The sequence below is a fragment of the Perna viridis genome, chromosome 9 (assembly GCF_037379345.1).
Source record: "Perna viridis isolate PV_CMFRI_1.1 ecotype Kerala chromosome 9, ASM3737934v1, whole genome shotgun sequence".
Classification (NCBI taxonomy): domain Eukaryota; kingdom Metazoa; phylum Mollusca; class Bivalvia; order Mytilida; family Mytilidae; genus Perna; species Perna viridis.
In genome coordinates, this window is record NC_142453.1 from 6,932,836 (window position 1) to 6,946,208 (window position 13,373).

The 13,373-nt window shown below is 32.8% G+C and overlaps 1 protein-coding gene across 2 annotated transcripts in view; it reads right to left on the minus strand.

Annotated features, from left to right (window-relative positions):
- LOC148606492 (transient receptor potential cation channel subfamily M member 8-like) overlaps nt 1-13,373 on the minus strand; it is a 37,084-nt gene that overhangs the window by 13,486 nt on the left and 10,225 nt on the right. For both annotated transcript variants that reach the window (XM_088547306.1, XM_088547304.1), the window contains 9 exons: nt 9,921-10,104; nt 8,832-8,991; nt 7,716-7,878; nt 6,762-6,828; nt 5,615-5,734; nt 4,202-4,332; nt 2,517-2,758; nt 1,832-1,975; nt 370-511 (listed from right to left, as the gene is read on the minus strand). In XM_088547306.1, coding sequence (XP_088403432.1) covers nt 370-511; nt 1,832-1,975; nt 2,517-2,758; nt 4,202-4,332; nt 5,615-5,734; nt 6,762-6,828; nt 7,716-7,878; nt 8,832-8,991; nt 9,921-10,104 — 1,353 coding nt within the window. The remainder of the gene's footprint in view (nt 1-369; nt 512-1,831; nt 1,976-2,516; nt 2,759-4,201; nt 4,333-5,614; nt 5,735-6,761; nt 6,829-7,715; nt 7,879-8,831; nt 8,992-9,920; nt 10,105-13,373) is intronic.

Consider the following 13,373-nt stretch of genomic DNA (forward strand, 5'->3'; position numbering starts at 1 on the left):
ACAGAATGGTACTTAAAAACAATTAACTACCTACAGGACATTTGAAGTTTAGTTCCCATGGTGGCATGGAAACAAAAACCAGAGTACCAAGTAATCACTGGGGGAAAAAAAACAAAATCACAAGGGTTTTAAAAGTTGGGATATTCTATGAAAAAAATCAGGAAAAAATCAAATACATGAGAAATTAGAAAAGCAGGAGTTGCCTGACACACTGCTAATAAATAAGGACTACTACATCTGACAAGATTTTACTCATATGACCAAAAAAAAAACTTCATCAGAAGTGTTGAGCACACTACATAAAAACATGTCTCAATGATTAAAGCCTGAATGAAAAAAATGGAATTTTATCATGTCTGATATACAAACCTGATTGTCTGCTGATGCTGCCATTTGCATACTGGTCATATCACTCCACATTGGAGATCGTCTCTCTGCTATCATCATAGCCTTGTTAGGATCATGGTTGTGACACTCATCGATCACTTCTGTGGCCAGGTTATCAAACTCACTGTAATATCAAGAAATAACAGATAAAACCATACCAGGCTAAGTCTATGACAGATGTTTTTATATTTGAACCCAATAAAGACTTTCTTGCTGACAACATTGCCATGTTGTTACATGGTTGTGGTTTTGACCAATGAGAATATGCATGAATTCCTAGAACATCCATTCCACACTTGTGTGAAAAACAATCACTTCTAAATTATGCATGTATTTCCAACAAAACAATTTTGAGCCATTCATGTTACAGACTCCCTACATATATAGGACATTGCTAATGCTTTATCTCTATCATTCATTCTGTCATTTTACATTATAAAGGCATTTTAAGTACTTAGGTGTAAACTTTTAAGTAGCAGTCTTTGTAAGGATCAAGCAAATTCTGTAATAGGTGATATACCCCCAAAAAAGGCTACAAAATTTTATTTTCATTATTAAGTTGTATTATAGGTCTATATGATGAAATGTATAAATATGCATTCCAATATGTCTGCTCTTAGGAGATAATCAGATTGAAGATCAAACAGTTCCTATTGAATGTTAGTGCCACATATGATAAACCATGTGTTACTTTCTGTTTACTTTTAACATTTTAAACAAAATATCAAAAATATTATGTAGGCTTCCTAACCATGAATTACATTTTACATAATTCTTATCTGGACTGCTACTTAACAGATTCTCACATAAGTATATAAATGTACAGTGAATCCTGTCTAATCCAATACAAACTTTAAAATTGGTTTGGTTTAGACAGGTGTAAGGTGTATAAATGCTCACATCAGATTTAAATTGATATAAAGAGACTTTATGCAGTGTTTGGTTTAGACAGGTACTCAGATTATTCAGGGTTTGGTTTAGACAGGTATTTAGATTATTCAGGGTTTGGTCTAGACAAGTATTTAAATTATTCAGGGTTTGGTTTAGACAGGTACTCAGATAATTCAGGGTCTGTTTTTAGACAGGTTCTGAGATTTAGCATTTGGTTTAGACAGGTATTTAGATTATTCAGGGTTTGGTTTAGACAGGTATTTATATTACTCAAGGTCTGGTTGAGACAGGTATTCAGGTTATTCAGGGTCTGGTTTAGACAGGTATTCAGATTATTCAGGGTTGGTTTTGACAGGTATTCAGATTATTCAGGGTCTGATTTAGACAAGTATTTAGGTTATTCAGTGTCTGGTTTAGACAGGTATTCAGATTATTTGGGGTTTGGTTTTGACAGGTATTCAGATTATTCAGGGTCTGATTTAGACAGCTATTCAGATTATTCAGGATTGAGTTTGGACAGGTTTCACTGTATTGAAAAGGTGACAGTACTTACGCTTTATTGTTTAGAACTTTATCTTTGATTGCCTGCTCATTACGATGTATATACTGAGCAAGAGAGTAGTTCAGCCTAGAAGCTGCTACTGAGCTTGTAACTGGTTCTCCTCCCATCTTTACAGCAAAGTTTGCCATGTTCTGCCTGAAATAGAATGATATTTGGAACAATGACACATGGCTTATTTGTACATATATTAATTGGTGTATACTAATTATTGTCATGGATCTTATAAACAAATGGAATTCATGAGTTCCTTAAAGCATTAATTTCTACACTTCCACACCTTAGCAACAAGACAGAAAAGAACTGGAAATATTTACATGAATAATTAAAGTGGCTAGGTTCATTCTTAGCAAACAATTAGAATAATCCTAGCATTTATATATCTACACTTGACTATTACATATATATCCAATACCTTAGTAACAAGCTTACCATAGCAACCCTGTTTGTGCTACTTGATATCAAAACATATGTTTGACCCTGTTTTTTTAAAAATGATCCAAAAAATCCTGAACTTTCTGTATGATTTTAACATAGGTACTGTGGGAGGGTTTCATCTGTAGATCATAAATTGAGGCTAAATTTGTAAAAGAAAATGACTCTGCTGCAGCAACAAGATTAACTTAGCAATAAGAGTACCATAGCAACAAGAATATATGTCCCATAGCAACACTATTACCTTAGCAACAGGACGGACCAGATCAATAGATGTTTGTAAGGGTATTTGAACTGGCCAGGTTCTACGGGAACTTCGTCAATATCCATGTCCTGTTCATCAAGGTCATCCACCATATCAAACTCATATTTGTCCATCAGACTGACTACAATTTTTATCAATGTTTCTCGGTTTATCTTATCGATACCCAACTTTGCCATAACCTTCTTCAGAGGCATGTTGTTGATATCTTTTTCACTAACCGACTTAAAAAAGAGAGAAAGAAAAATTTTGAAATAATTCTTTTCAACATATCTTTAGCATGTAAGCACGCATACAATGGACTGAAACTGTCAAAGTTTTATACCCTTTTGTTTTATGATACAAATTTAAAAACACAAAAAACTATCATGAAACTTTTAAATATATGAATTGATCCACACAATGATTTGACGGATCGATGACCATTGACTGATTGGTCGCTAACAGATCGATGACCGATGACCGGTGACCGATCTGATCGCAGTTAGTTTTGTTATATAAAATGACGTAAGATCTGTTTTAATAAAAGAAATGTAAAATAAAAGTATAAATTGAAGTTTGAATCTATTACATTATATAAATATGTGTAAAATTGACAACGGAAACAACAAAAACCGTAAAAATACATTGACCACTGTGTGGTCACGTGATGCAATCACCAGTTGGGTGGATCGGTTTGACGGATCGATGACTGACCGGAAACTGATTGGCGATCGATGCATACATTGTTGTTGCACAGATCGGTTCAGGAACTGTATATGTATATAAAATTGTTTAATTATTTCATTTTATTCTTTTTACCAAATCATGAACAATTAAACAATTAACTTTAATTTTTACTCAGCCCTGAAAACTATCAGATAACTCAATTGGCATTAATTTCCTTTAATTTTCACTTTCCAAGTTATTAGTGGAGTATGAGTTGCTCATTTGTTTTTGTTACTTTGTATATATTATATTGGTTTTTTTATGTTCATTGTTGTGTATGTCTGTTTTCTATGTCTGGTCTTTGTCCCTGGATTACATTCTTTTGATATACGTTAGAATCTTGGTTCCCTTAATTACTCTTTCCATAACAGCCACTTCAACTTGCACATCATGTTAAAAGCCCCTTTTTGTACAATTTACAGTCGTTCACTTTATCTGCTGATTTATAAAACCTTAACTTCACTTTTTGTCAATTATTTAATTGACTTTGGTTCTTTTTCTCTTTTTTTTTTGTTCTTTTTGGTTTTTTTTTGTTTTTTGTTTTTATTTGTTTTAAGTGTCCTAATTCTCCTATGCTCGAAAGATAGGCAATGTACTTTTTCACCATTTTATTTTTCATTTTACCGGACGACAAGTGTGCATTATGAAAATCAACATTCACAAAATCTCCATATTTTTCCAAGAATATATATAAAAAAATTAGAAAGAAAAGGAGTAAAATACAAGAAAATATTGAACGATATTTTTTCATAGATTAAACATGAGAAAAGTTGTTACTACACGTAATACAATTAAGAGACTAATCTGTGAATGGTTTTCTTGTTTTTTTCTTGCTTGCAAAACTAGTGAAAGTAACTTGCTTGCAAATATGAGATGCTTTACAGTTTCTGACATTAAATCTACATGTACATGAGAGGATAGTGAAAGGTTTTAGCATGGATTTTACAGTAAATATATACCATGTTATATAAATCCATCAGTCTCTTTTCTGTCATGTATTCTCTCATGACAACACCCTGGTTCAGTATTATCTGTACAAACTTTACATTGTCATTCATTATTGCTGTCTTTAATGCCTCATCAAAACAGTCTAGAAATAAAAGAAACTCAGGAGTTATTGAAGCCAAGAAAAAATTTATCACCCATATTTCAAGGAATTTTACAGTTTTGTTACATATGGAACAAACATAAAGTTTCTTTGTGGTGCTATGCATATCCCACTTGTAAAGGAAGTTACACTCCTTGAAACATTCACGTTTCCCTTTTTAGCATTCATGCATCGTTTATCGTGTGTTTACACATTGTTTTGCTTTCGTTTAAACGCACGATGAACACATGATAGAAGCGTTTGTTTAAACACACGATATGAGTGTTTGTTTAAATGCACGATAGAAGCCTTCGTTTATTTTTGTACTTTGATTATTTTCTCGATTCAACTGTTATTTTTATATTATTTGCTATTTTTAATTTATATATTTTCATGAATTAAATTTTCTATTGTTCCTTTGTTAATATAATTTTTTTTTCATCTTTTGTCTATCGTTCGTTTAAACACATGCTAGGAGCGTTCGTTTATCAGCATTTAAATGCACCATAAGAGTGTTTGTTTATCATGTGTTTGGTGAGCGTTTAGCATGCATTTATGTATCATACATGCAAGAAACCTAAATATCTCAAGAAGTGTAATATCAGAGAGCAACCAAAATTACCAATAACATATGCCCCATCTATAAGAAGCAGCACCAAATTTGAGGGCCACGACTTTTGTGATGAAAGTTTCATATAGTGAAAAATGGCAACGTCCCAGGAAACAGAAAGTTGATATTGGCGAGCAACCAAAATTTCTTACAAGACATGCTCAATCTGTATCAAGCCACACATTAATTTAAAATAAATCTGTCCATTGGAAGTTGACATAATTGTGGTGAAAATTTGGACGAATAAAAAAAGTGATTCCAATATACTTGCAGAGTGGGGTATTAAAGTTATATTTTTATTGTCTGTTATGTGTCCCATTAAAAAGTCTTTATTGTATATTTAGTTCAGCCATTATTTGCCTTATAATGACATTTCAGGTATTTGGATGCTAGGCACATGAGGCAATGAGGATAAAATTGGACAGATCTTCTGCAATTCCTTAAATGATTGAATAATTTTATTTTTCTCAGCTCCTCCCTGAAGATTTCCTACTGCAATTTATCAGCTCTGTCCAAGGCAAAATGATTCACCTATACTCCATAAATCATCCTCTGTGAAGATTTCCTCCTGAGCAGTATCAGCCCAATCCAAGGCATAGGGACTTACCTCTACTCAATTAAACAACCTGCTTCATGATATCAGCCTCAGAAATATCAACCCTGTTAAAGACTTACTTCTACTCCATAATGCATCCTCTCTAAAGATTTCCTCCTGAGCTATATCAGCCCTATCCCACTTTAAAGCTAGCTTTAGCCTTTCCAGTCTTTGTTGTTCTGTCGCTTCACCAGTCTTTGCTGAAAAATAAACCAATTTCTTGTAAATATATACAAAAAAAAAAACAAAGTTTATGAAATAAAAAAACATAAAGCTGTGTAAATACAGAAATTATTGCCATGTTTCTTTTCTGTCACTGCAACTACCTATCAATTGCATTAAATTAGCTATTTCTTAATATTGCAAAAATTGACACCATATTATGTTCTCAATGATTAAATTGCAATACTAAATATATATGTATGCAATAATTCCTAAACCTAAGATATCTAACACTGAAATGACATGTTAAGTGGGAAACTTTAGTAAAGCTGACACTACCAATTTACTCAGTTTTACTGAGTCATTTGATACACCAGACCAGTAGTCAGACTTGTCTGACCTGAATTCCATTATACATGTACATTAAATAAAATCGTTCATGTAGATCAAATTTTACAAAAATTTGAAACCTTTGAAATAATGAGCCCACATTCTTTGCATTACCTATGGAAGTACTTTTCAATGCTGGATTTGGCTTCCTATTTCGATAGTTTTGGTTTGGAGTACTACTTGTACATATATACACTGTATATTTGGATCTTGAATTTTGAAGTATTTGGGTTCTAATGCTGCAGACGAGGATGAAAGGTAACTTCTTGTGTTTCTAGAAAAGCAGAGGACGCTTACCCTACAGGTGCACCTGGTCCTTGCTCCCAGGTTTCAATGGAGTCCGGGTTGCTCATTTGCTTTTGTTACTTTGTTTGTATGATTTTAGTTACTTTATGTTCTTTGTTGTGTATGTCTGTTTTCCATGTCTGGTCTTTGTCCCTGGATTACATTCTTTTGATTACCACTATAACCTTGGTTCTCGATTACTCTTGAAACATGTGCACAGCATACTTGAATTTACAATATTTACATGTACATCATTGGCACTATCGTATTTAATTATAGTTTTTTTATGTTTTTGCTTTCAGCTGAATAACATTGCTTGTCTATTCTGACACAGTTTCCTCAAATCTTAGAATTTTTGTTAAAATTCAATGATATTCTAATTTTATTTACCTTTTAATAGAATCTTAAGGATTTCATTGTCCAGTTCTTCATGCTTGTTGATGTGGAAAATACTTATCTAAAAAGTAACAAGAAATTATGAAACTAAAACTGAAAAACTCCAATACAAAAAACACAAGTACATAGTAAATTGGTAAAAAGAAAATCTTTCACTAAAATAAAGATAACACAAGACTGTAATAATTTAAATTTCATCATGCACAAGATATATACTGCATAAGTATTGTATTTATAGCAAACAAAACAGATAACGGGGAACAATTTTAAAATAGACAAGAAGATTTGAACTTTTTTCCAACATAGATTCAAATACTTATGAAAAAATAAAAAAAAAAATTTTCAAGTGAAGTGACCAGTTAATTATTTAGGGCTGCACCAGTAAAACATAAAAGGATGTGTGGAAGGGACTTTTAATTTTAGCATATGGGTGGGTTTTTAGGCCTCTTGATAAAATATATTAAGTTAAATACAAAACATCAATAGAACTTCTATAGGTGGCTCCCCTGGTGAAAATGTGCCTTTCCCTGGTACCCTTTATCTTTTAATGGAACAGCCCTTAAGGCAGTTCAACAGGTAAAGGTCATTCAATCAAATAACAAAAATCTCTATCCCCTGAAGTTTATCAATTTACTTGCTATAATAAAAATCATAGATTCAATCAAAAACACAGGCAATGTGAAATAAATAATGTCTGTGGTTGGTGTTCGTAATTCTATCAAACTAAATGTACAAGTTCACATTCTAAATGAAATGTACAATTTTCATTTAAAATGAAGATGCTTTAATATGAATTTAATGTCAGTCTCTACAGCTCCTAAAAAAGATAATTCATTGTATGAGAAATGTATTTATATTTAGACAGTACATTTCTTAAGCAAAGAACAATAGTAGGCTAATAGTAGCTCAGAAAAACAAGTAATTTATGGCATAAAGACTGATACTCACTAAGTGTTTCTTCTCCATACATTTCTTGACACTTTCAAACACCAGGTCAGTTCCTTCGTGTGCTTTCTTAATAGCTTTAGGGTTATCTCTCTCTGCAGGCTTCAACTCAAAGTAGGCCTTTTTTATGGCCTTTCTTATCTTGGACTTGAAGTTTCTGGATTCACTGAAAAATACGTGACAAGACTGGTAAATGAAATGAAATACTAATTGATGTAGGATTACGGTGCAATTTGTCTATACAGAACCCGAAACTAGAAAAAAACTGTGAGCAATACTTACTAACTTGCAACCCCACACTCTTCCATTTGATAACATGCTCCTTCAAACTGATTTCAATCAAAATCTAAAATAGGAGGTACACAATGGAAACATGAAATAAAGATTCTGCAAAAGTTTCATACAATTCCACTCAGTGGGATTAGAGGAGTAATGGATAAAAGATGGGTACCCCTTATGTAAAGGAAGGAAGGAAGGAAGGACGGAAGGACAGACACCCCTATCATTATATACCACCACTTTGCACTTTGTATGTTGCGGGTACAATAAATCTTAAACCTGTCCAAACCAATAACTTTTTTCATTTAATTTTTATGGATTTTGAACCTGTATAAACTGAAACCTGTCTAAACTGTCTTCCTTACACAAAATTAAGTTAAATAATGTGATTTTTAGCTTTGTTTATGACGGACAGAGTTACATGTAATTGTAATCAAATTACATATATCTTAATAATGCACTGTTGTGCTGTTACATCTCCACCTGAGCAGGAGACTTCCTATAATGTGCATCTATGTTAAAATGTCAAACAATCACAACTGAATTCCTATGTCACTTCTGAAAAACGTCACTCCCTACAGAAAGATTTGGAGCCATTTATGTTTTGATAGACGATGTACATGTGTAGTACGTCACTGACGTTCCTGTAAAATCACTATTAACATTTTCACTTTTTCCAAATTGAAAATCTAAGATAAGGCCAGGATATAACATGTTTAACACAACACCAACAGCAAATGAAACTCTTACATCAAATAAGTTCAATAGCATTCAATGCTATTGAATATAAGAGTTTCATTACTTTTTTTAAATTATGATTTTGTCCAACGTTTCACTTACACATCCCCCAGGTTATAGGCTGTGACTAGGATATCAGCAGCCCTTCCTGTTCCTTCACACAGTATAACAGGGATGTTCTGACCCAGGGAGGTCTTGGCATCTTCTATGGCATCACGTCCTCCTTCTAATACGATCAGTACAACAGGAATTCCTTCTCCACCTGCAAATAATGAAGAAAAAATTAGTATTAGACTTTTTGGAATTTCTATAAATGGTTCACTATTTTGAAAAAAAGCAACTACTACAACAAACACAATAATCTAAACACTGTATAACTACTTCAGAGAGATTTTGATGAAAAAAAAATGTAGAAACAATTTTTTTCTGAAATACATGTAAGTCAATTTTTTTTTCCTATTCCTTGGTTATTTAAGGAGACAGACCTAGCTTAAAGGACAAAACTCTAACAGATCATTAGAATGCTTGTGCAAACCATTTAACAAGAATCTCATAAAAGCATTTAAGTAACTTAGATTAATTTCATTCTATTTCAAACGAGTGATTGACAGGCTTTGATGAAATTGAATATGATAGAAACAGATCACTGATTGATGTCCCTTATCATAGGTCTACATCCATAACATCCTTAAGGCACAGCTATCACCTGTTGCTTCTTTTTTGTGCCCAGTTATAGATTGGTTGAAAAACACTGGGATGTCGACAGAATCATAGATAAGCAATTACGAATTGCTGATGACATGCATATGTAATAGATTATAAAAACTGTTGTCTTAACTACAGGATAGTCAATGAGCATGTCTGACAAACTTCCACAATGTACGGCCTTGTGTGGAATAAAATAATTTTCTGTACAAAATTATATATTGAGCATATATAAAGACAACCTTGCGGTTAAGACAAAAAAAGTCTACAAGAGAACTTGTATTTGTACATATATAGACCCCCAAATACTTGCTTCAAAGTGATGCTAAAAACACTTGAGTATTTCTTTTTTTGTTTAAATACAAACATTTTTTCCTATTCAAAATCAAATCTATTTTCTTAGTCCAAAATATGATTTTCATCCGGCGGTGTAAACTCCTGAAACATCATTGTTTAGACCACGGTAACATGGGAAATGTTCCATACCTTTCTCAACTGGATCAGACAATTTCTTCTCAAATCTGGCCCTGAATTCTGCTACCCCTTTGTAAACATTTCTGAGTCCATTATCAACAAAGATAAAGTGTGTGTGGTCAGGATTTAGCGGGACTGGCTTCAAATGTTCTATGATATTACTGGTCTTGTATTCTGCTATTTTGTCAAACTTTCCCTGAAAATACAAGAGCAACATAATCATGGGTATCTGAGCTACATATAGTCTATAACGGAGGGGGAAAAACCTCGTCCTTCTTTTTGATATCACCTCCTTTCTGTAGCAAAAAAAAACAGATAATATCTTAAGCTACATACACCTACAAATACCTGTATACACATGCATGAACATAGTTTTACTTACACTGAACTGATTTTAGAAACAAAGGAATACCATACAGTGTTCTAGGATTTTTCAAAAATTTAGGTTTCCATGGGAAAACTCTAAATGAAGATTTACTTTCCCACACTTTGAAGTTTGCTTTCCAAATTTTACAAATCCTATAAAAAACGAAAGCTTTCTACTTGAAAAAGGGAAAGTGTGGCATAATAATAAACTTTCTTCCACCAAAATTACACTTGACCTAGGTGACAGGAAAGTAGAATCCTAAAACACTACCTAACATAGTAATAATATCAACAGCAGTGCCCCAGGTCCCCCAACTCGCAACAAAAGTAAAATTTCATGGAACATTATTGTGGAATGAGTAATTGTATTAGATTATGATAATGTTTAGCCTATGACCTTGACCTTTAACCTACTGACCTCAAAATCAATAGGTGTCTTCCTTACCCAGTAAGCCTTCAACTGTCCATGTTAGGTGAAATAATTTATCTTATTGGGGATAAGTTTTGAGCCATTTTTTGGAAAAGTTTCATTAGGGAAAACAGCCTTATTTCGGATATAATTTATGACAAAAAATATCTCTCTCCCAAATCAATATAGCACTGTTTATCTTGAATGAATTAATATTCAGAAACACTATGGACTCCATGCTATAAATTCAGGGAAAGCCCTAATGAGCTGTGCTACATGTATGCCCAAACGTTTTGTGATACCTCAAATTATGGGCAGAACACTAAGTATCTTATAACATTTCAAACAGACAACTACATAATAAACACAAAGGCAGAATAATATTAGTTACATAGTGATTTAGTGGCCGTGTACAAAATTTACCCTGGTCAGTATATTTCATACCCGACGAGGCGCAGCTGAGCCAGGTATGAATCTACTGACCAGGGTAAATTCTGTACACAGCCACTCAATCACTACGTAACAAATTTACCCCATCGGTGATTTTGTTTTTGTTTTTGTTTTTTTTTGGGTTTTTTAAGAAAAAAAATAGTTTATACCCGATATTTAGATAGCAATAATTTTCTTTAATGCGGCCTTTTGATTACTTTTAATGGTTTCCGTTGAATTCACCATCATTTTCTTCTTTTGTATATCGTCTGCTGTAAGCGATGCAAAACATTTGGTTGCCATTTTGGTTGTCATAAACAAAAAAAAACTATTACTGACCGGGTATTGCTAAAATATATAGTGACCATGTATCGGAAATACACCGTCTTCACATGATCAAAATAGAGAGCGCCGATTAGTTAATTTCAAATGATAATTATCAGAGGTGGGGTAATGTTCAAATCACACCTTACCATTTACATTGGTAACTACCTAGGTGTCTTGAGGTATGGTGTGCTTATCTCAAGAGCGGGAAGCGGGTATTGATCCCCAATCAAAACACATCTAAGAATTCACTGCTTCTCTGCGAATCATGTAAGAGATAGAGCCATTACTGATTGGCTGAGAAACTTAAAAGTACGAGCATGAACTAGGTGCACCGGCAGGGTAAGCAGCCTCTGCTTGTCTAGTTCAAACATGCACAACCTCTCCAAAAAGAGGCTTTACATGATGCCACACTTCACTTAACATCAATCATATCTGCAATATCAAGGGGTGCACTCTTTAACAAAGCATTTCAAGGAGACATGCATAGTATTTGTACATGTTGTATGCTAATGCAGATATGACAAGCCATCCTAAAGATGTGAATTAAAGAGTATGTGGGAATACCAGGTTACATTTCCATTCTGCTTTGGTACCATACTTTTTTTTAATAATCACTCAATTATTCAGGAGCAGATTCTGATATTTTGAAAAGGTGGTCCCATAAAAAAGTGGGATTCCAGAGTCCAGACTATCATTTGCTTATTTTAACTAAGTCTTGCACAAAATTTACAAAAAATGTTAACAAATTGTGGGGGGAGGGGATTCTAATAAAAAAAATCACTGGATCTGCTACATATTAATAGAGTTAGGTTTAAAGTGAGACATATATATTTTAAGACAGGAAGGTAACAGATTTTGAAATGTTTGTAAAAGAATGCAATACAAGTAAAGTTCTAAATTATGGATATACAATTTGTAGGTATCAGAAAACTTTCTTCAATAATATTTTCTTAACCTTAAATGGAAAGAGGATTTTAGAATAAATCACTATTTGAAGAAAAATCTCACATGAAAAAATCTAAATTAAATTTGAGGGTGTGGAAATTATTCATTAAATACAATTATTTTAATTTCACCATATCAGGTCCATTTTTTTATTGACAGAAATTTTGGGATGCAAAAGTGCTAATAAGCCTAGCCAAGTCAAACAGCAACACCATCAGTTCAATTTTTCTTCTTCCACTTCGTAATCTGTCCCATTGCAAAGCAAATCCACTCTAAAGTTATCAAAAAATACACTGTACAGTGCATATAATAAAGTTTATGCTTATATATCTAGTTTCTACCCTTTTTAATTAACGGTACATGTACATGCTTGCACATGCAGTTACCTTTATCAATAGGAATTTTGCAGGTTCTTTATTGTGCTTTTCATGACACAGTGAAACAATAGAACAATAAATATATAATGAACATGCCAATCATAGATAAAGTTTTATAATTTTTGAATCTCTCATTGGGATCAATTACTGTGTTTTACCTGTGTTTCTGCATACCCTACCAACTCTATTTTTTTGTGCAAACCCTGAAGTGTTTTTGCCATTTCCTTACAAGCACTATTGACACAACAAAACACTTCCTTGTGTACTAACTATATATACATAAGAATTGATTGAAGAGCAAGTACTGTATATAGCAGCTAATTCTCATGATTTCCTCTTTGAATAGGGGTATTAAATTTTTGCTGTCTTTATTTTTGGTATCTATTGATATTGTCTATGGGAGATTACTGAGAAATATCTTAATTTAAAATGTGATATGTTTTTTTTTTTTCATGATTCCTCAAACCTAACAAATAGTGAAAATTAGAACCTCATGAAAATGTTCTGCTATATGGTACATACAGAACAAAAACACCAATGTTGAGTAATAAATTCAGTGGATTTATATATCATACATGTGTTTCAGGTTCTTTATTTTGCTTTCTTTTTCAA